We start from the raw sequence: 23,876 nt of genomic DNA, 5'->3' as shown, positions 1-23,876 counted from the left end.
TTCACAAAACTTGACCATTTTAATGTAAGTTTTATTGTCCCTTAGTATCAGGTCTTGAATTATATGTCTGTGTCACTGTCAAAGCACCGAGTATGATTTCCTCTCAGACCACAGTATCACATAAAACATGGGTGTCCATTTAAAGATGAACTATAATACCTCAGGGCTCCCCTGAAGTGCTTTTATTGCAGATATTTGGGGAAAAACCAGTCACAGACAGGATCCCTCAGCATAGATGAATAATTTAATAATGCATTACAAATTTCCCGCATGGGGAAAATCAACTGGTGTCTCCGCAGCTCAGAGGCGGATGTTTTTTTGGAAGTATTAGGGTTTTCTGCTGGAAGCTTCGTTTTAAGCTTTAATTACCCATGTAAGTAGTTGCTAAGTACACATGGTTTATTTATTAAAGTATTTCCATCCTCTGTGTACATACATGCTTGTAACATATGCAGTAGCTGAACTCCATCTCAAAATGTAGTGTGGAGGAGGTGCTGCTGAGGGGATATAGATTGGTGACCTTTTTAGTCGCCAACTTGTTTCTCTAATCTTACAGCCACTGCTTGAAGAGATTTTTCTAATTATACCTTCGTCTTGCTTGTCGGGATTTTTTAAGTACTTCCTGAGTACGTAGTTTATTATTTTAACTTCTCACACGCATAGAGCAGCTGTCTTTATAGATTTATGATTTAATTCTTGTTTTAATATCCGAACAGATTGAATATGCACACATTCTACCTTTAATGATGTACCCTGGGTAATGATACCGTAGCAGGAAGTCAATCAGGAGCTGTAAACATTAATAATAAGTGCGAATGTTCACATATGAAGAGCCACGCAGAGAAGATCTGAAGAAAGGAAAGTGTGGGGGGGGGGCAGGGAAAGAAGCAGCAAGAGTAAAGAGAGGAGGAGAAGAGAAAAAAACTAAAACCCAAGATAAATACCAAACAATCAAATGCTGGTGCTGTGTTTCAGCGTGTACCAGATAATGATAAATACCCAGATTATAGCCGTGTTGGATATAGACACAAAGTACTTGGGGTGATACCTGTGGGACACGATGTACATCTTCTAGTACTGGACGGAACATGATGTTCGTTGTTGTCCAAGTGCCTGACATTAACCTGTCTCTGTTCCTGGGTCTAAACTGAGGTCAGTGTTTTCGTCTTTTTTTCCACCCGAAAAGGTTAATCTATTTTTGGGCACTTATGTCTCTTGAGGTTTGGTCCACATCCTGCTCCTGTGCCTAATTATTAGGCAGGCACTAATCTTCTCCAGTCTGGGCACAGCAGAGGCAGACAGGCGTCTTAATCGTTCACCAGAACAAATTCCTGCGACTGAACATTACTCAGAGCAATTTGAAAGAAGCCTATCAGCTTTACTGCATCTCATAAGACTTAAAACAAGAGTTCATACTTGAGGACATGTACAGATATTTTTTGTGTTTTCATTTGAGACATTATTTTTCATATTGATCTTCTGTCTCAAACAGATTACCCATAGCACGTATATTGACATTTTTAAATTTCACATGAGACTCAACTGGGATCGCGATTTTTGTCCAGTAGTTCTATTATTTTACCGTCTTTCATCTTGTTCACTCGAGCTAATAGATTAAATCAACATTGATTTCATAGTGGATCCAATTTAAATCAGAATTTAATATTCTTTCTGTATATGATCTACTACAGCAGGGGTCTTCAACGTTTTTCAGGCCAAGGACACCAAAACTGGTGGAGAGATGGAGCAGGGACCCCCTACTATATAAATTGTATAAAATTGTCTTTTATATTAAGCTGGGCCCAGTGCCATATATAAACATAGCTACCCTGTTCTTGTGCATTCAATACCAAGCTATTCAAATATAACACAGGCTCATATAGTCATGTTTTTAATTTAAACATGTGCTAGGTACAGGGTGGCCATACCAATGCCATTTATAAACATACATCTTGCATACAACACTGAGCTATTAAAGTAATTCACAGATTCATGTTTTAATTTTAAACATACATGTAGAAGAGATAGTGAATCCTCAAGCCATCTCTGGATGACACACATACTCCCACATCAGTGAGATGCACACAACTTATCTAATCTTGGACGGATGGAGGCTGTCAGGCAGAGGGTCAAATCAGCCTCTCAATATGTCAGATGCATGTTAATGTGTATTTAAAGACATTTAAATTTGTGAAAAAAAATTGGTTAGAAAATAAATCTTTTTTTTTTTTTACATTAAAAAAATTCTAATCAACCAAACATTTCACGGACCCCCTGTTGAAGGTATTTTTCCATTTAATATAACCTGATGTCAGATGGTAGTGATGTTGATGCTACTCACTTCTGGTTTTAGCCAAAACAACTGGCTCAAACTTCACTCTTAGATAAAAGTAGTTAGCAGTAATCGCACTCAATAATAAAGACTGTCTGGATAAGTGGTATTTACTGTGTTCTTTTGTATCATCGCAGGACAGAGAGAAACTCCTTGTTGTCTCCTTCAGTGCTTTTTATTTTATTCATCTCGATATCTTGTGCCACATCACTAATCCCCATTGCAACAGCTCTTCAAGACAAACTAATGTTTTGGAACAATTTTACTTTGTCCGGTGCAGTCAGCTCTGCAGTGTCAACAAGGCACTCCAATACAAACTCTCCTTCTGAATCAGGTTTTAAACTCTTAGATCTTGGCCCCATCTTGTGATTTCTGCCTCTTGCGCACAAAAACTGTTTCCAAACTAATTTGTCCTTGGATCTTATCCGGTTCTGTGATCAGAACAGACAAACAAACCAACCCTGAAGGATATGTTAGTGTAGCTTATTCTCTTTTGTATTCACGGATAGTCTCAGGGGCCACGTCAACATGTCCGGCACACCCGAACACCCCAGAGGCCGAAGGGTTCCCCACCACTGATATACAATGAGATGTGACACAACAAGTAGATTTAAACAATAAAGAAACAAAAATACATTTCTACTCTACCTCTTTTGAAGGAATGTGTTTTCCCCAAATATATGTTATATAGAGCTATTTAATGACACAATCCCAATACATATATTCTTTATTTATAATGCTCCCTCCAAATCAGAGTAGTTATTTTGTATAGTTGTGTTGGTGATGCATGTAAAACATGCAGGTGTATGTGTATCTGGTCCTGTGAAACCACTGTGTGTAGATGTGTATGTGTAAGTATGTATGTATGTGTGTGTGTGTGACTAATAGTTCACATCAGAAGATCCTCCTGATCTAGGGCACAAGGTGACCCTCTCTCTCTCTCTCTCTCTTTCTCTCCATCTCTCTCTCTTTCTCTCCATCTCTCTCTCTCTCTCTCTCTCTCTCTCACACACACACACACACACAAACACACACACACACACACCCTTTAAAACTCCTGCTCAGCATTCTTGTGCTCCACTTTATACAGCTGTTATTAGAGGTATAGGTGTATACACTGTAATGCTTCTATTCATGTGGGTGTGCGCGCGGTTGTGTGATTGTGTGAGCATGCATGTGTGTGTCTGTGTGTGTGTAAGTTGATATTAATGGACTGTGAAGGTTAACAGCAGGGGTTTATGGAAGGAGACAAACGAACATGAGAGGGCAGCCCACTTCATACTTTACACCATTTTTACGGCCGTGTGCACTTCTGTCTGAAATGTAACAGCCGAGGTGATATTACCTGTTGGTTGACACGACAAAATGAAAGCAGCCTACAGCAGAGGACTGGGGGTGATGTAAAATGGAGGTTATTGGTGTCAGGGATTGCATTTTAGCTGCAGATATTTGAAGTTAGAGGGGGACGACTGCAGTAAAGCAATGACCTGCCATGCTTCATGTTACCAACCGCGAGAGCCGTGTTCGTCTTCCCGGCCAATTAAGGGATCTTACCGTCCCTGTTTGATGAAAGGGTTTGCAAATTGGGTCCAATGTACTGGTGCTGTGGGCCATCAAAGCCTCAGTGCACCAGCTTACTTCAATTCAAAGAAGGCTATTGTTAAAAGTGGTATATCCCGGTGTGACAGTCCAGTAGTCCCTTGTTCCTGTGTAATTGAAACCCTGTCTTATTTGCCTATAGCAGTCTATTAGGTGTAGTAGTTAAAAAGGTAGTGTAGGAAGATTAGAATGAAAAATAATTCATTTGATATGGTTCAATACAACACCAGCCACCAACTCCAGGTTAGGAAACAGCCGTGGCGACCGTTGGTCAGAGTTGCTGGGTTCGAATCCCACAACCAGCTGGCGAGATGAATAGGATATAAGATTTCCTGCTTCATTAAAAGCAGCAGCTCTCCAGTCCAGAGATGCAGGAACCAAATAGTTGAGATATGGGCGGTGAAGTTCTGACACTGTATAATTCGGCGTGTGGTCGTGCACTTTGTTCTCCCTTCATTCTACACGGCAGCTACAACCACAGAGTCAATGTTCTCAGTGAGATACAAGCAAGAGAAAGGAAGTGAAGGAAAGCTAAGTGGAGTCAACTTCAGGCTGGTTATTAGCATTTGTTGCACGGGACCTTAGGGTCTTAAAAAACGACCTATTGGATCAGGTGATTCAAGTTTACGAGTGAAGGTTTCCTAAATGCAAGTCTGTGTGCGTTCTGTTGTTTTGGTCTATTTCTTAAATTCTTATTTTGATTTATCTATGTCTCTCTTTCAGGTTGTCGGGCACTAATGTCCCATCACCCGTTGTGAGCAGCAAGAACTGGCTGCGGCTGCATTTTGTGACCGACGCCAACCACCGCTACCGTGGTTTCAGCGGACATTACCAAGGTAAGACGGGTATAACACGGGGACATCCACAAAAACAGCACAAACTCACAAACACAGTGGATTTCCCGGAGTCTTACCTTAACCACAACTACTGCCTAACCCCATAATGTGACTAAACTGATTTTTTGTCCCAACAATATAAGAAATGTATAAACCTAAACCGCACATTGTATACTCTATATTTGTGACAAACAGGACTCGGTATTTACACAGTGTCTACAGATCTCTTTGTTAATGTTGGGTTCTTTTTCTGTTTTGCTGCTTTTGCTTTTTCCTTTTTTCCCCTTTTTGTTTATCCGTTCCTCCCTGTTGCTTTTTTTTCTTCCCTTTTCAACTGACAGTTATTTCCCCACAATTTTGCCTCTAACTCCCTTTAATTACGCCTGTTGACTCCAGTCTTCCTGCCTCTCTGCTCTCTTCTCTCTGTCTCCATCGCCCTCCCGCCGCCGTCGCCTTTCTTTCTTCCTCTCTCTCTGTTTTCTCTCGGGTAACTGCTCACGGAGGCGTACAGTGAGATTTCTCTGACACAAAACCTAACTGGTGGAAAACATTTGGAAATTCATTTGGCAACGTCCACGTCTCTCAACGGTGATAATCAGAGGGGAACGTTTGTCGCAACTGCACAGAGAGGCTGCAACAGATAGGGCTTATATTCTACACTTGTTTTTTTATGCCCTTCCATGTTTTTGAGTTAGTCTCAGTTTTTTTGTTGTTGTTTAAATAACGTTTTTTTTTGTGAATCGCCCTTGCATGGTGCGTAAAGTCCATTGGACATCACAGGACACACATGGAGCCCCGTTTGGTATTTTCATGGCCGGAGGGATCGGGCAAAACCTGCAGCACAGCTGGAAACAAGACAGATTGACAGTCACACAAAATTAATCATGGTCGATCAATTGGCTCCTGTACTCTACTTAAATCTAATGACGGGGAACATGTTGTGTGTGTCTTTTATTAGAAAGTTAAACCGGTGAAAACTGAAGTGCACTGTTCCTTCCTCCATGCGTCATTGACTGAGTGGGCGGGCGGCACAACTGTAAGTCCTGGTCATGGTTGATACCGAAATTGCACCGTGCCACTTGATTATCACTGACACGCTGCCTGCCGAGTCTCGCCTCTCACTTCAGAGCATTCAGGTTCACAGCAAGTCGCCAAAATACCCAGTGGACGAGAGCGGAATAAGGTGCGCACCCGTTCCGAAATGCCTAAACCTCGGGAGTCGGAAGTCTGCACCGCTAGCTGTCATCAGACCTGGGCCCCGCTTGTGCAGTTTGTCGAAGAAAAAAGAACACACAACCGCAGTGTCATGTTCTGAACTGACACAAAACAGACTGCATTTGCCGAGGATGACGCACACACGCGCACAACACACCGACGCAATGTGTTTCACAAAAGCACTTTCTTTGTTCCTCCCTCCCTCCGTTCCTTCAACAATCTTCCAACATCTTCTCTTTTAACTCTAAAATCTATTTTGTCTCCGCTCCTCCACCCGCTGCAGAGTGTTCCTTCCATCACGCTGCGACGCCGGTTCCGACGTTATTAGGATCATGTGTTCATTTTGGTTTCCAGCTGTCACTCAATCACAGAGAAACCTCTCTGAAGATCTTTGATTTGATTTTTTTTATCTGTCTTCAGACGGATGAGTCGTGGTTTCCCTACATGGAAATTTGAACATCCGAGATAGAAATGAGAATAATCGCCTCCTCCAAGCTTGAACGGTGACAAGACAAATATTGTGCACTAGCTGATATTACATAATTTTTAGAATCCCTTTAACTTTAGAAATAAAATCAATCAGAATGGCAAACCTCCTCCAGGACCCACAAGTCCCTTTAAATTCAATCCAGCTGCCTAGAGTCTTATATTTCAAACTCCTAAGTGTGCCTGATATTTTTTCATTAAGATCTATTAATTCTATCCTTGGAAAACGAAAAAAGAATGTCGCAATTAACCTTAATGTGTTCGTCCGTGACCCAAACAAACAGGCAGAGGTGAAAACATAACCTCCTTGATGGAGCTAAACACATATCTGTATCTCTGTGTGTTCGTGTGGCAACTCAATGTATTTTAAGATATTTGCTTTGGGACTTAATGGAAGAGTCCATTATTGTGTTTACTGCTGAGCAAATTGATTCCTGTTGTTTTTTCTTCGTTGAGATTACTCGCATTAAATATTAAAATTTGTGGGATTTTGTTTTTTTTAATGACCACATTATTTTTACTGTCTTGTTCACATTGGTCAATTAAGCCAAGAGAGTGAGTGAGGCTGCTATTAATTCACTGGTGATTCTATATTCACTTTTATTAACTGCATAGCGTCTCCAAGCTCATTAGGTTTGTTATGACCCCGTATTATTAATAATGTGATTTGTTAGGTTTCTTTTATGTTCCCACTGTCTACATGGGAAGAAAAGCATTACACGTGATTATAATATTTAGAATGTAGACGAGTCCTTATATCAAAGCCAATGTATGCAAGTCAATGAAGGATTCTTTATGTAGACATGGAGCAGGTTGTACAGTTTAGAGGTTTTTAATTATTGAAATTCAAGTCGTTATAAAACCTCATAAATCTGTCCTCTCTCTCATTTTCCCCTTGACCCTCTTATAACTGTTTATTTTCATCTTTCACCCTCTCTTCACCCTATCTTCACCTCTCTCCTCAACCTTTCCTCACCTCCCCCCACCATCTGCTTACCATGCTTCTCATCCTCTCCTCACCCTCTCCTCATCCTCTCCTCACCCTCTCTTCACCCTCTCCTCACCCCTCTCCTCACCTTGCTCCTCAACCCTCTCCTCACCCTCTCTTCACCCTCTCCTCACCCTCTCCTCACCCTCTCCTCACCTTGCCCCTCACCCCTCTCCTCACCCTCTCCTCACTTGACTCCTGATTGATTGACTCACAGACTGACCACTCCCCTTGAGATTACCTTTAAATACTTTGAATTGGTTTTAATTGATCTTAATGAAGCATGGATCAATGTGTTAATGAGGGGCGTCAGTTTGATGGGTTAGTTGATTAATCAGTGGAGGAGCTCTTAACCAACTTGGGATGATTGACTACTTCCTGTCAGCCGTCAATCTCCATTACTTTGTTGGGTTTCAAACACTAGAGAGACATGTGTCAGGGGGGCTGAAAGAGTCACTGCAAAATGTTTTCTTCACTACTTGTTCCAGAAATCTTTGCTAAAATGTCATTGACATATTTTCACTTTTTGTTCTCATCATTTTAGCCTCATTAAAGCAGTTTTACAAGAGTTAATGCATTATCTGGATTTAACAGTCGTTTATCACCTATTACTTCACTAAACTTCTGTGAATGCGTGTCAACGGTGTCAGTATGAAATGAGGATGGATCAATATCCTGAATGAAACGTCGCCAATGCCACGGCTGACATTGTGAGATGACTGATGGATCTCCTATTGATTTCATATCTCGTGGAAACTCTCAACATACTGATGAAAACGAAAATAAACGGACAGACTGCTGCACTGGCATGAACAACACTTAAATCAATAGTGTATCTTAAAAATATTATTTAGCATTTTATTCTGTTTATTCCAAATGATCTTTACTGTTCCCTTTTTGATCGCATACATTACTTTCTACAACGTAAGGTTTAGTTTGTAATCAACATTTTTTGTATATTCATCAACTTCACTTCATTATTAATAGTTCCACTTAATGATATTCCAATTTATTTATTACTTAGAGTGTGATACCACCCTTGGAGCCAAATGTTGTTCGGCCAGGAACTTTTTTTTTTTACAATTACAAAGCTCATTGGATTAGTTAAGTTTTGTTGCAAACATTAGATGAAACAAATGTAACAATCTAAATCCTTGTTGGCAGGGTTAGTTTAGTTTGTAAAACTCCGGTCTGAGACCTCAGAGGGAGACAGTTGGCTGTAGGTGCTGCCAGTTAGCTGGACACACACTGCGTCCGTGTGTGTGTGTGTGTGTGTGTGTGTGTGTGTGTGTGTGTGTGTGTATGTGTGTGTGTGTTTAAGGTCAGCCACTCAGCTTACAAAAGCCTCCTCCTTCTTCTGCTGCCCAATTATGAAGTTCTGAATTAATAATACTCTCATAATGATTATTATCCAAGTTTGCAGAGAAGGGGGTGCATGAGGGGTGGCAGCAAAAAAAATGAAAGAAAGATTAATCTCGCAACAGAAAAATAAACTGAGAGGAGGTGGAACAATGGTGAGGAGATCCAGAAAAAAGATTGTAAAAGCAGGAAAGATGGAAACTAGGAGAGCAAAATAGAGGAGAAAAAAAAGGCATAAAAAGATGGATGGATGGTTCAAGGACATTACTTATTTAAAGAAATAAATATAAAAGTTGGGTACACTTTTATTCGAGGATCGTCATTTGGGAAACAACTTCTAGATCATAACGATGTTTGACATGCACTCTGTTTACAGCTCAGGCATAGACACCGTTCACATTGTCAGGTGTCTGTACGCACGAGTTGAGTTGTACTACTCACACAACTTTAGTAAATAATTACACAGGCGTATGATTACTTACCAGTCTCTCGTCTTTGGAAGTGTTTTTGTTTTTCAAAACAGGAAATGCCAGTGAAGCTTGCATCTTATCTTAATGGCTAAACCCAATTCACTGTCTTAATTGGCCATTTGAATTCTTAATTGACGTTTCAAAAAGATTCACGAAGGCAGAGTGTTAAAACACACCCTAGGCCGTATGTTCATGGAGCTCAATTAAGGGACTTAACCATTTCAATTCCAGTTTCTCTCCCTAGAACATAGTGTACATTGAAAAGGGGGACATTATTCTTATATATACATAATTTACATTCAATTCCTCCATCTCAGGCAGTTGTATTAATATTTACTGAAATCATTAAATAACCATGAATGCCAACATTTACATCTTAGATTAACTACTATGAATATTAAAGTAGAGTGAGTCTGACTAATTTATAGACAAGCTTTAATTTTACATTTTAAATTGTTTAATTAGTGTTTATCATTCATTTCTCCAACGTTTGGACGGTTGTTTCTATATCTCTCTGCTCCTGTCCGTCATCTTTACAGCTAAATACAAGCACAACCATTAAGTGTCCATTAGCATGTTTAATTAAAGCTCAGTAATTATTCAGCTATGTCAACATCTCCAAGCTTTTCCACCTCAGGACCAGAAATGCATGTAATTACTCTCTTTACCATATTTCTATAAAGCTAGTGTGTGATTTCTGAGTGTGTTCTGAAGCACGCTATAGGGTCCTACTTGGCAGGCTATGATTAAATCAGAGTGGATGTATTTCTTTACCATTGGAAGTACTGGAAGCTCATTTAATCATCCTGGTACTCACAACGTGTCACCGGGGACTTTATCCAAGCTAAGTGATGCATTGCATTCTGGGACTATACATTCAGCTTGTAGGTCAGTATTGTAGAAGGTAAGTTAACAAACAATTATAAGGGTTTCCAAGACGTGTAGTGTCATGTTCAAAAGTAGAAATGAAAAGCTAATAGAGATGTGTAAAAATATTTCAAGTAAAGTTGACATGTATTTCAGACTTACGTAAATAGTGCCCGGAGAATGCCTGATATGGAAATTCTCTCTTTCTGTCATATCTGGTTTCCTTCTCCGTCCTCTGACAATATCTTTACCATAAACTCATTGGTTGGGTTTCAACAGCCAGTGAAGACAGACCAATTGATGACAAAAATTGATGACAAAATGATCTGAGGTTCCCTCAGATCATTTTCAGTGGGGTAAAAGCCGTTCTGACTTCCTGCGAGAAAGGCAAAGAGGGGACCGTGGCACTAGTGGTGGTTGGGTGATGAAGTGGCAAAGTGATATATACCCTAATGACAGCAGATTAACGCAACAAATTAGACAGTTGGGAATATTTGAAAGCCAGTAAGTGACGATTCACACAAGCTGCCTTAGACTGCACAATCTCACTCATTGAGATTAGTTCTCTAAATGTGCATTTTTTTTTTTTTTTACTTTTTCATCAAAAGCCATGAATTATTCTCTTTGTAAAATATTGTTAAAGAAACTGGAAATAAGCCCTTGATCCAACCCTTGGTCTGGATCCACTCCAGAATCGATTGCGTTCTCTCCCGACCCATATTGCATCCTTCCACCAAGTTTGGTCAAATTCCATTCAGTTGTTTTTGTGCTAAATCAAACTAACAAACCAACAACAAACAAATGGGTGGAAACGTGGTAAAATCCTGAGTGATGCCCAAAGTTCCATTGAGCAAAGTACTGAAACCCAGCTGCTCTGGCTATGTTACAGTTATACTCCAACCCCCCCCCCCCAGCACATGCACCCGTAGGCTCCAGCTGTAAAAGTGAATGTGTTTCCAGTCATCTTTCCCTGTTAAATAAAAAAACAACATGAACATCTCTCCCTCAAAGCTCGAAACCAGTGAATCATGTTGCCAAACAAAATTCGGAAATTGTCAACAGCCACAGGAATAATGAATGGGAACACGGTTTTACAGTGAGTTTACGATTTTATTTTTTATTTTTCTCCCTATGCAATTATTTATAGCAAGGAAAAGCCGTGGACACTCTCCAGCCAGTGAGTCATGGATGCTTTCAGTCAATGAGTCACGTTTTCGCTCATCTATCCATCTGCTGTCATTCTGGTAACTGCTCCTCCAGCAAGTAAATGGCCGAAGTACAGACATAATAGCATTTTTAGAAACTGAATGATGACAATTGTTGTACATTTAAATATTTAATAGTTAACTAAACTCCTCCCCTGGGCAGTGATCATCCAATCACAGACTGCCGATGTCTGAATGTTACTATGGGTTGATCCATCAAGAGAAATACTATGATTCATAACGTTCTACAAATGTAATAATGCAGGGGTTTTCAACCAGGGGTCCGCGGCCCCCTGGTGGGCCGCGACGACATTGCAGGGGGTCCGCGAAATTTGCTTTGATATTTCAACACATTTCCAGATTACTCTTGAATATCGTGAAAAATATTTAAAATAAGAAAAATATGTCTAATATAGTATAAAGGTGATGAGGGGAACCTTGAAACCGCCTTGGGGCTAGAAACTGCCAATAGTTTTCCCCTGTGCATCGGTGTTAAAGGTAGATATAGAAGAGCGGTTGAGCTAGTTTGAAAACTGTCAGGAGGTCTTGGAGATGTAGTTTGTATGATGGGAATTCGTATTTTCCCATTCAGTGGCTAACAGCTAGCCTCTTTGCCCCCTTTTGGCTAAGATGAGACATAACCAATGACTATGGCCAATACCATGAACCAAGTTTATTGAGTTATCCCCCCCCCCCCAACCTCTACAGGCCTTGTGCATGTTAGATCCTTTTTGCATCTTGCTCATGCACGCTGTGCTGCATTAAGCATTACAGGCAGACGCATAGTGTACATCCTGGAAACCCTTCCTTTTATCGTCCAAAGATGAGATAAAGACAAACTTCTCCTTCTAGATCAAAGCTACACACGCCTCCTTCCAATCCGTTATTTGCCATTGTGTACTCGTTCCCCGTGTCTGTTTGTTCAGTTTCTCGACTGAATCCGTCCAAATGCAACAGGAACATTTGATCCGAAGCGTGAATGGGGTTTAGCGAAGGCTGAGGATTACCTTGAGTAGATATTCTGTGATCACACTATCTTGCACGGTACAGTGCCTTAAACTACACCCTCTACACCTGGCTGTGGATGTGTGTGTTTGTGGATTATGCCACTGTGTGCGCCTGTGTGTGTGTTTGTGTGCGAACTGTATGTATACGTGTCCTCCTACATGCGTGTGTTCCTGCAGATAAAGGATTGTGTGTCTGAACTCTCGTCGGAGTGGGTGCGTATGTTAGTGTGTGTGTATGTGTATGTGTGTGTGTGCTTATTTTAAGTAGTTTAATTTATCAATATATGCTTCTTTGTATTTTTCATTATATTTTGCGACTGTATGTGTGCAGCTGTATTTGTTTGTCTGTATCGATCCATGCGTAGGAGCGGCTGCGTTTGCATACAGGCGCTTTGTGTGTGTGTGTGTGTGTTTGCATGTTGTCAACGCGTTTGTCAGGTATGAACAATCGTTTGCCTTCCCCGCGGCAGGACCTACCAATCACGGCCCTCCATCATCTCTCTTCATTACCTATTCATGAGTTTCTGTGTCTGCAGGGCTGTGATTGGCTCTTAATGAACAACTGACGGCAATATCACTCAGCCAGTGCTATGGCAACAAAATAAGTCAGTCAGTACAAAAGAATCACCAGTCAACCCCTGGTACCGGGACATTATTCAACTGGAGCACAGAGACAGCCGACCCCTGAGGGAGGTTGACATATTGGATACTGTCGACAGCATGGTACCTTGGATACGACTCTCATAATGTCTCAAATCTACTTGTGATCAACTGCACACATCTCGAAAAAGCTAATTACCTCGGATAATTACAGCCAGGCTAAAGGAGCACATGGAATTTGGAATATACCAATATGTTTTTTGTGTAAATTTATGCCTATGTCCTTTTTCTTTGTCAGGCTTGACTTAGGAATCTGTCAAACTGAGTGCAGACACACTGCCGGCCTCCAGGGGTTCATACGAGCTCATAAATCTATGAACTACGCCCTTTATCATTTTTCATATTATTGGGGAACCATCACTGGCTTCCATTGTTGACTCAGTCCTCTGCTGTCGCTTTATCAAAAGGGTTGTTAGCACTGGGATCATTACAGTGTGTGTAGCAGAGAACATACTTGTTTGAATTAATGCAAATAGTTTGCCTAGACACAATCTGGGTATGTTGCGTGGTTGTTGGTCTGTGGTTACAAAACCATCAAATCATCTGAAGGGCGTCCGACAGCTACCCTCGTTCACTGATTGTAATTGCACATATATGCAAATGGGGCAAACTCATCATAGAAGGTGACATGTGATTTGTAAACAAACCACTTGGCCATATTTCCTTGTTAACGTAACAACGGAACCAGCTTAATAAACACTTACACAACAAAGCAATTGCCCTATAATATAATGTATTGCTCTTAATGTAAATGATTTCCGTTATTAAATAATACTATTGTTGGCATTATAAATCTACAGTAGATTTCATGTAAAAGAAATAAAGTTATTTATTGTTCTGGGGAGATGTTAACTTTCTTACAAAGAAGTAGATTAGAAGATTATAACCAATGTAATATTTGCCTATTCAGCTTTAGCCTAGTTAAGCATTAAGATTGAAATCCATTGGAACCTGGTTCTGTCTGGTTCTATATGTAGTTAAAATATAACATTGTTTTTTTGTACCTAATAATTAGGAAGGTATGGTTTTCCAACCATCAATTATCTATCCCTCTTATCCTTTGAGGGTCACGAAGAGGAGCCAATCACAGCCCAAAAATACCACTTCTATATTTCCGAAAATTGCTTTAAATTTGTCTGAAATTAAAGTAAAGTAGAATAAAATAAATACATATTTCAGCAACTCCGCCATTATGGACAGTTTCAATTCTGATTCATCATTGTTTTCAACTGCTTCAATCATTTCTTTGACTTCATCTGCCGACCATTCCAAATTGAACTGCTTCAGTCCTGACTTCAGCCTCGGTCCTTCAGCCAGTGAACCATGTGAGTTTGAGGTTAGGATGAACCCAAAGACAGAAGAAGATGGACGATTCTATCAAGGTGCATTATCCCTGTAGCTGGGCATTGAGCTGGGTCCTGCCTTGGGTTACAACAGCCGTAGCTTTTGGTACAACCTTTCCACGTGCTCTTATAATGGCAAAACAGTTTTTAGTTTTGATTTGAAAGAATGAAGCAAACATTCGATTCCAGCAGATGTTTTTAATACATAGCTCAGTGTGTATTTTATAAAGCTTTTGTTTGTCTCCTGTCAAACTGTTGGAATTTTTTTTTTGTTTATGCTGCTGCAAGTTAAATGTAATTTTGTTCAATGTGCAGCATTGTAGTGATATAAATATGGTTTACCTAAATGCAGCTGCCCTTCCATCTGCTGTTGGCAGTAGAGCTTCTGCTTGTAGGCTAGAATATTAGCATGGGCATATTAAACTTTGATGCATATCCACACAGGACAGGCTTTATGATTCATATTAACAGAGACTTGATACAGGGAATGGATTTGCACAGGCAAAAAAAACACAAATTTGACTTTTAACTATATTTGGCCCAGTTTCCCTGGTTTGGCAGCTTAATGGTGAGGAAATACATTTCCAACCTGATTTGAGGACTTTGATCTAGATCACAACTTCCCCTGGTTGTTGAGTAGTAAGTCTGTTGATGAATGTCCTTAATTTTCTACAAGTGGGATATTTTCAAATACAAGTCTGTGAAGCAATTACGTACAAATATATTGTTCCTACCCTTTATTGTCCCATTGAGGAGAATTCAATCCATTGATTGATGGATCAAAGGCTTGAGCTCAATGCAAAGCAATGTTCGTACTTCACCGTAATCAGAGTTTCTTATGAGCTACTTTTTCAAGTGCAGCTGTCTGTCGCTCTTCCAAAGTGTTTTTGGAAATGACCTGAAAAACATGAGAATAACCAGGCGACTGTATGAATCACTGCTCCGAGATATCAAAAGCAAAAGACACTTTCTTCTGAGAGATTGAAGATACTGTGTTAGATATCACTGTGCAGCCCCCCCTCATGTTGAACAGCCATGATCCAATTTGAAAAAAAACATTCTAATGGTGACATGATTGGAAATGTCAACATTATACAGCCTCATTATAAAGGTCTTAACCTAATGTACTTCAGAACTAAGCAGTATTCAATATGTGATATCGTTATAATAGTAGATCATGCATTTCCCATGCAATAGCATTAGGCTAAAACTTTGATCTCATGCCGTGACCTTGTCCTTTGACTGATTCTATGAGATAATCTGTAATCAATAGGGCGACCCATCCTCACCAGTGTATTTTGCAAACTTAACAGGTTATCGCTGTAACAGATGAAAGATATGGATTTAAATTAAACGGGCTCGTTACTGACAAACGGGAATTGAATTCCAATTAGAAGCAAATTAACTGAGGCAACACATTTTTATTTTGACAGGTGTATCACATGTGTTATTTCTTTTAAACGAAGAAAGTCATGAAGCTGCTACTCGCTCAGAATCCTGAGTTTCACTTGCGGTGTATTTATGCCAGAAAACAATAAACCAGACATATTAAATGTAGTTAAACATACATATTAATTTAATTACTGTTATTAAAACTGACTAATTTACACATATTAACACCTCTTTTACAAGATTAATTAAGCGTCTAGTTGCACACTGTTTCTTCTAAATGAAGCGTTTCTATGCTGGGGATCAGAATCTTTCGCTCTTTTCACACAGGCACCTGCTGTACTCACACTCATCCAGCTGGAACAACATTCAATTATTAGGCTGGAAAACACAATAACGCACAAACCTAGTTAACACTCGGCCACTTTGCATTTGATAAATCGTTAGCACATGAATCGACATGGTGTAATTTCAACACTGTAACCATAGCACCACGAGCATGTGTGTAACTGCTGTGGCCCATTAGGATAATTGTTGGCATAAACTACACATGAAGTAATTTAACCGTGTCGAGTGGAATACCACTGATGTATGTGCTCATGTTTAACATTAGGATAAATGTGGCACATCATCTCATCCGCCATTTGTCAAGCATTTGAAAACCCACGTCTGTCGGGCTCCCCATCAGACATCCAGCAAAGTGACTCGTCACCGTGCTCTGTCATTTAGCACCAGATATATTTGCGTTTTACGTCTTAATTATTCATGTCTTTAATGTGTTCATTTGTTCTGACTGGGCTCAGCAGAAGAAGAAACCGGGAGGGAGTCTGACTGAGATTACCTCGGGGGTGTTTTATTCCAACATGGACTCGAATGCAGCTCGCACCCACTCACTCTGTCACCTGCACTCTATCTCTCCCGCCATACATGCTGCGCTGCATTAACATTCCGCGTGTCGTCGCCTGTCTTTGATTTACTCTGATTAAAGGAACCATTTATTTTTCCCGTCGCACCGTTATGCGAACGCTTTGATTACAGAGCTGCATCATCGCCGCTTTGATTAAAGCCGCAGTTCTCTTTTTTGCCAGCTTTTTTTGTTCGGAATGTGACGGCGCTTTCCAGCAGAACACCTCGACATCTGACGTATGTGTCGGAGTGACAGAGAGAGAGAGAGAGAGAGAGAGAGAGAGAGAGAGAGATAACTGAATTGCATGTTACCTGCGTTTACACAAACAACTGCTGTTAAAACTGTGATGTCAGACTGTCTGCGTGGACAGTAACAACTTTACGAGAGAGAGAGAGAGAGAGAGAGAGATTAAGTTTTTCCTGTGGCCAAAAACTCCTGGATGATCAATTCCTCCTCCAACATTCCTCCCTCTCTCCTTTCTCACCTCTCTCCGCCCGTCTCGCTGTTTCTTCCCACCATCTTACAAATTTCCTTTGCCTTTGAAACTTTCTTTTCCACTGTGCTCTTCTCCCTCTCAGCATTGTGAGGGAGAAGAATCTGCCTTTTACTAGTATTGCTATTATTATTATTATTATTCCTGCACCAGATCTCATCTGTTCTCTGATTTCTCTGCTCTTGTCTGTATTCTGTTCTCCTCTGCAGTGAAGCGATCGGTAGATTTTAAATCGCGGGGCGTTAAATTATTCCCTGGCAAAGACTCCGGCAACAAGTTTTCAATATGTGAGTTCACATCTTAATGTCACTTTGGCTAATGAACTAACGTGTGATGGCTTGGTTTGGCTTGGACTGCATTTGCATCTTGTTTTCATTTTTTGGCTTTTTATTAATTTTGTCTCTTTTAAAAGGCTGTTGCATCCGAACACTTTTCAACCATTGATATTTGATAATAAAGACAATTTTGCAGACACACAGTGAAAAAGTTTCTGGCTTCACATTAGAAATGGGAAACAAATTATACATAAACGTGTTGAAAGTGCCACAGCCTTTACAAGAGCCTGCTGCTGCTATTCTTGCCTACTTATTATGTGTGTTTTTGTTGTTGTTGGTTGTTTTGCATATGTGTTTTGGTCATGGTGTCTGGGTTTATGCATGCTCCTTCACGGCTTGGATATATCTATCCCCTGCTTGTTCTGATATGATTAATCACGGTTGGTTTTTGCTTGCTTTGGGCTTGTTCAAGGAATGTGAATCAGCCTTTGTGATATTGTTTACCCCCCCCCCCCCACCCCCACCCCCCTCCTCCTCCTTTCCTCTTCCTCTCTTCTCTTCATTTCGATTCGACTATAATGCACAGGTCACCGAGGGCATCGATGCAATCTTGTGTGTTTATCACCACATCTCTCCACCACAGACGCTAATGGTGGGATTATAAGAGTCCTTCGCTATTTAAAGCACTCTATTGTGGATTTATTATTCCAATCTTTATACACATTATTAAAATCGGTCCACACTAAATAGGTACTATATAAGCTCGCCCGTTACTTGACTGCTCTCCACATTTTCCCAAAACTTTTGCCAAAAATCTCAAGTTGTAGGAATAAAACCTTTTTGAAACCCCTTAATTAGCCCCCCCGAGGAGTAAGGGTGCTAATGGTTCATAAGTCATTTGACGTCCTGAGCACACGAACATTATTAAATTCCATTTTAAAGGCTTTTCAACACGCTGACATTGGGCGAACATGCACAAAAAGCATGAAAAAAATCTCTCCCCAGGAAAAGAGCAGCACCATTGTAAGTGAGATTTCCCTCATTGAAGCTGTCAGCCGCCTGATATAACCTCACATTAGATTTATTTTGCGTCTAATTAGCTCTTTAATTCCTTCTCACTCCTTTGTCTCTTTATTGCACCTCTGCTTCTCGCCTTTTCTCTTTCACACTCGTACACGCACATAATACCTCACACATTACACTCACTCAGCGAGGTCAGTTGTTTGTGTGCTGCAGATAATGGTGATTGCATTTGTGTAATTTTCTTTAATTACACGGCACAAACTTTCACAGACAGTTGTATACACTTATAAATTCTAAACGTCTATATATAGACATATATAAGCACCTAGAAGAAGGAAAAACAAACACACAACACATATGCATCTATACAAGTATAAACACAAAAGAAACACCCACATTTGCACGTGTTTCGACTCTGCTGCTTCTCCGTCTTGTGAATCAGTTTGCATGCTCGTTCTTACTTTACATTTGTGATTTGTTTTGAACTTTGTGTTTGTGTGAGCATTTGCCTGTGTGTGAATCTCTTAAATACTGTAAGAGCCGATGGAAAAGTGATGAGCTGAGCGCAGACACACGCTGTGCTGCAGATTCATCAGGTTTCACCCGACAGGTTGCACAGTCAAGGTTGATGTTTGATTTTGCAGATGTATGAGTTTGTCAGTTATTAGCCGATATGCTCCAGTGTCTCCTCCACTGTGTGGCTGGTTTAGCTCCTCAGTGGAGTGTGTCCACGTTATACACATGTCTCAGTCTCTCTATGTTCATATGTGTGGGGACGTGTTTGTGCGTTTGTGTGTTTGTGTGTTCATACGACTCGTACTGTAACCAGTCCCTCTGTCGGGGTGTGAATAGTCCAGATGGTCAAATTAGCCGCTCCAACAAAGCAACAAACTATCTACTCCAGCAAATACACACACGGACAAACACACACGGAGCACCTGCTGCGTTTGCTGATACAGACTAAACATGTACATGCGTGTTGGTCCGACAGCTCAGGCAGCCCGGGTGGGGGGTGTGGGGGGGATGGAAGCAGAATAATCACTCAGCTTGAGTCTGCAGCACCTTATTGAATTCTCTGGCATCAGCGTTTCTGTTTGAAACAAAGATAACGTTTAACTTTTTATGTATTAGTTTTCACAAAAACAATTGTTTTGCAGCAACTGCCCCAAAAAGACATGGGGATAAAAAAAAATAATACAAAAATGATCAGGTAATATAAACAATTAAATTAAAAAATAAGTTTACAAAAAATAAAGGCTCAACATTCCCATTATGAAAACACATATAAATTGTATGACAGTATTTTATTTGGGTAAATAGCCCCCGTTGAATACCATTCCCTTAAACATAGTACAGTGTTTTTCTCCGTCAAGATCCATAAATCAACAACAATATTGCAGTGTTAAGGAATTGTATCTGTAGAAATATATATATATATCTGGATCTGCCCCCTTTTCTGCAAAAAGCATTAAATTGAATATTGCCCCATGCCCTGTACCTCCACTCTGTTTGGTTGGAATCTGTTTTGTGGGTTTTGTCATTAAATTGTCGTCTTTGGAACGATGCAGTGAAAGTTGTTCAGATGAGATGAGCGTTGACTTGTTATTACAGCAGCAAAAAACTGTCGACATCAGAGACGACATCAGAGACGACATCAGAGACGACAACGTGACGATGACTTTCAACTGATCGGCTGAAACTATGTTCAAAACAACAACAAAAATGAGTCCTGACGTGATCGTATTCACATTTAATCGTACCAATCAAATAAGTAATCGCCAGACAGACGGCACAGCCATAGCTGGCGAGGTGCTGCCTTCAAAACAAGCTGAATGGAATACTACACCAAAGTGCATGATTAGCGGTAGTTCACCCCTCATCTGAATATCAGTCAATGCGTTTTAAAAATCAAAATACCCCACGGGGTGTTTTGTTCGCTGTGTATCTGAAGTAAATTAGCGCAGCAAGACAGTTTCTCCCTCTAGTGATATTCGACTGACACCAGAAATTAGGGAAAGGATGAACAACTAGAAAAACACACTCAGGAATCCTCAGAGTGGCCTAATTTCACTTCCATTGGAGGGAATGAAAGATGAGAGGAGCTCAAGGATTGTTTAAATAACTCTACTCTCACCCCGATCTCATTAACAAATACAAGGGATCCTATCATGCGAGGCCCGAAAATGTTGTTAAAAAATAGGTCGTGGTTGTGCCGCGGCTCATTAGGATACGATGTTGCCACCGATGCTTTACCTTCGTGCCAGCAAGAAACATCTCTGTGGCCCACGATGGATCCTCCTCCGAAAACAGCACAATAACAACACAAAAAAAACCCTGCTTAAATCTATATTGACTTTTGAAATGGGAAAAAGTTTTTAAAAATGGAAAGCTTTTAAATTGGAAAGGAGTTTTTCGTGCTATGCATTCTTCCACATACCTGACAGCTATGTGCGTTTTTTTTGGGGGGGGCTTTCTCTGAGTAGAGTTGAGGCTTTTTTTGCCGTTTTCTCTCCGCGCTCATCCACATCCACACTGACACACACTGTCCGTTGCTCAAAGTCAACCCGGCAGCTGTGTTTCTCGAAAGTTTCATAAGTTGCTCAAGAGAGAGACAGAAGAGACTTGGGAAAGAAGCGGTATGGGTTTTTATGAAAATAGAATATTTTATAGTGCAGTGTGTTATAAGGGAAGCCAATGAAAATGTAGCTGTGGGGGATCTTTGTTGGGAAAAAGGAGGCAGGGGTTGAGCCAACCGAAAGAAAGTAGGAAAAAGACAGAAACAACAAAAAACAAATGCAAAGACAAAGAAAGAATAGAATAAGAAAATAGGAATATAAGCAACCTTCACGTTCTGTGAATAAGAGCGTTGCAATTAAAGACAGAACGAGACAGAGTAGATCCCGTTTGTTATGACGCGGCACTGCTCTGTCTCTGTCCTGCCACCGTGATGTCTGGAGTGTTACCGTCAAGATTAGCTCTCCGTGAGAATCAAGATCAAATCTGCATCGTCCCCGTCCAGACCCGCCTGTCCCTCCGTCTCCTGGTCCGTCTCAGCTGTTTCTCCCTCCACCTGTTTCCTGCCGCTTCTAAAGTGATTAGGTGACAAGGCAGGCAGGCTTCCAAGAGTGAAACTAGAAGTAGAGACGGGGAAGAGTGACGGACAGAGATGGTTTTAGATTCAAGCCAAGTTGCATTGAAGTTGATGTTATTTAGCCAGAGGGGCTTTCACCTTGGCTACTTAATTACCAAACATATGTATTTATAGGAACAAGTTGTTGTCTTTGTCTTTATGAACATATGAAACATGGAGAGTAAAGTATAATTTCATTTCTGTCTTTTCCACGGAAGGTTTTCTTGTTTTGCCTCCTCCTGTCCTGTGCCTTATTCTAACCTGTCCCCCCCCCCCCCCTGTCCGTGTCTCTCTGTGTAGTAAATGAAGGCGGTGTGAAACAGGCGTCCAACTCCTGCCCTGACCCAGGAGAACCGGAGAACGGGAAACGCCATGGCAGCGACTTCAGGTGCGATTCACACTCACAAACATGACACGATTGCTCTCAGAGATAGAGGTGCACACGGCTTTCACCTGCACATGTGGGAGTGCATGTTTTACAGATCTGTGAATGGAGCTCTGCTGGTTATTCCCAGACTAACGGTTTGTGATTCAGGCTACGTCCATGCACATCAGCCCTGGCATCCACACTACTCCGGAGATTTAGATAGTTTGCAAACGCCGCTGGCCCCGATTTAGTTTGAAAACTCAACCGCATACAATTTGTTCTTGATGGGCGGAAATGGGGATGATAATGACGTGTAGAGATCGGACAGGAAACATCCTAACTGTCATTTAAATCTCCTCTTAATACATTTTCAGCTTTTACAAATGTTTGACATATTGTGCCGTGTATAACTTGATTTAAATTCCCTCTGCCTGATGAGTCGATTGAGCTTGTTCTGATTGCTGGTCTTGTCATTTCCATGTTTTCTTTCCGTTATATAAATAAAATCTGTTGTTAATATATATGCATATTCCTTTTTTCTTCTTCTGGATGTCTCACTCCATGAGTAGCCTTACCAGTGAGGTGCACTTCACTTGCGGAGAAGACTACGTTCTCCAGGGCAGTAAAACGATCAGCTGTCAGAGAGTGGCTGAAGTCTTCGCAGCCTGGAGTGACCACAGACCCGTCTGTAAAGGTAAGAGACTGCTCTCAACGCCCATACAAGCTACAGACACCACACAAACACACCCTGCCAAGATCCTCAAGTGACACAAACACACACAGGTACAGAGGGAGGAAGATGCTACGGTCACAAACACGGAGCGACTGTGAGAAACAGTGAAGCTGAGTCCATGCATCCTGCTGCTAAATGATGCCAGTGTTGCCTGGGCCTTTTTTCAGACTGAGCTTTTGATGATCAGGGCTGTATTTATGTGGAAGAAAATCCAAATTCTGCTTCAAACCTCTGGCTATAAAAATTATGAAAAACAAAACTCCATAATCCGGTGATTGTGGTGCAGCGCCTCACTAACACGCAGCAGTCGTCTGCTTTATTCAGCGGAGCTATGAAAGAGAATGTTACAACTGAAGCTAAAAATGTCGAGCGAGCACCGGGTCGGACGTAAGACGTTTTAAAACAGTTTTAAAAATGACTTTGTGTTTGTGATGTGCCCTGTGAGTTCCCCCCACTTCTCTAAGTGCGTTAATAATTAGTACGTTTCAGACATCGTCCTTCTTTAGCTTTACAGACTGGTTTCACTTTCACATCTGCCACTGCTGTAGTCTCAGACTTACAGCACACACACAAACACACACACACACACACACACAAACACGCACACACCGACCCGAACACACATGCACACGCAGAAGGACTGAGATAGAGAGAGAGGGCGTCTGTCATGTTAAATGCCAGAGTCGTTTGTCATGTCTCCCTTCACTAGGCTTCAGACTATGGCTGGAGACACATACTTTAACATAAAAAGCATTACTCTTTGTCCGTCTGTGTGTGAGAGTGTGTGAGTGTGAGAGAGGGCAGAGGAATCAGGGAGGCAGAGGAAGGAGGCAGGGAAAAGCTGAAAAAGATCACACCTACACTTTCTGTTGAAATTATAGCTTCTCCCAGAGAAAAACTGTGAAAATCCATCACAGCACATTAGCACATGAACACCAGCTCAACTTTGGAACACGTGAGTAATGCAATGTTTTAGTGAAAATTAATTTACAGTGTTTGGAACATAACTCAGAGACGGAGCTCTCAATTAAACCGTTTCAACCTCAGTGTTTTAATGCTTACTGTAGGAGGAACATTCAGGAAAAGGTTGATTCCACCCAAACGTGATCTGATGCTTTTTACAGTCTGCGTTTCCATCAGCTCTCGTCCACTGTGAGGGTCAAAGTTCAAGTCCATCTCCCAAGAAGCATCC

At 40.9% G+C, this 23,876-nt stretch overlaps 1 protein-coding gene across 1 annotated transcript in view; it reads left to right on the top strand.

The window, feature by feature from the left end:
• Positions 1-23,876, top strand: part of LOC128461649 (CUB and sushi domain-containing protein 3-like) — a 307,734-nt gene that overhangs the window by 170,820 nt on the left and 113,038 nt on the right. The window contains 4 exon segments of the mRNA XM_053446673.1: positions 4,655-4,767; positions 17,366-17,443; positions 21,885-21,972; positions 22,521-22,645. Coding sequence (XP_053302648.1) covers positions 4,655-4,767; positions 17,366-17,443; positions 21,885-21,972; positions 22,521-22,645 — 404 coding nt within the window.

This window comes from Pleuronectes platessa, chromosome 18 (genome assembly GCF_947347685.1).
Source record: "Pleuronectes platessa chromosome 18, fPlePla1.1, whole genome shotgun sequence".
Classification (NCBI taxonomy): Eukaryota; Metazoa; Chordata; class Actinopteri; order Pleuronectiformes; family Pleuronectidae; genus Pleuronectes; species Pleuronectes platessa.
This window is presented reverse-complemented; position numbering and strand designations above follow the sequence as displayed.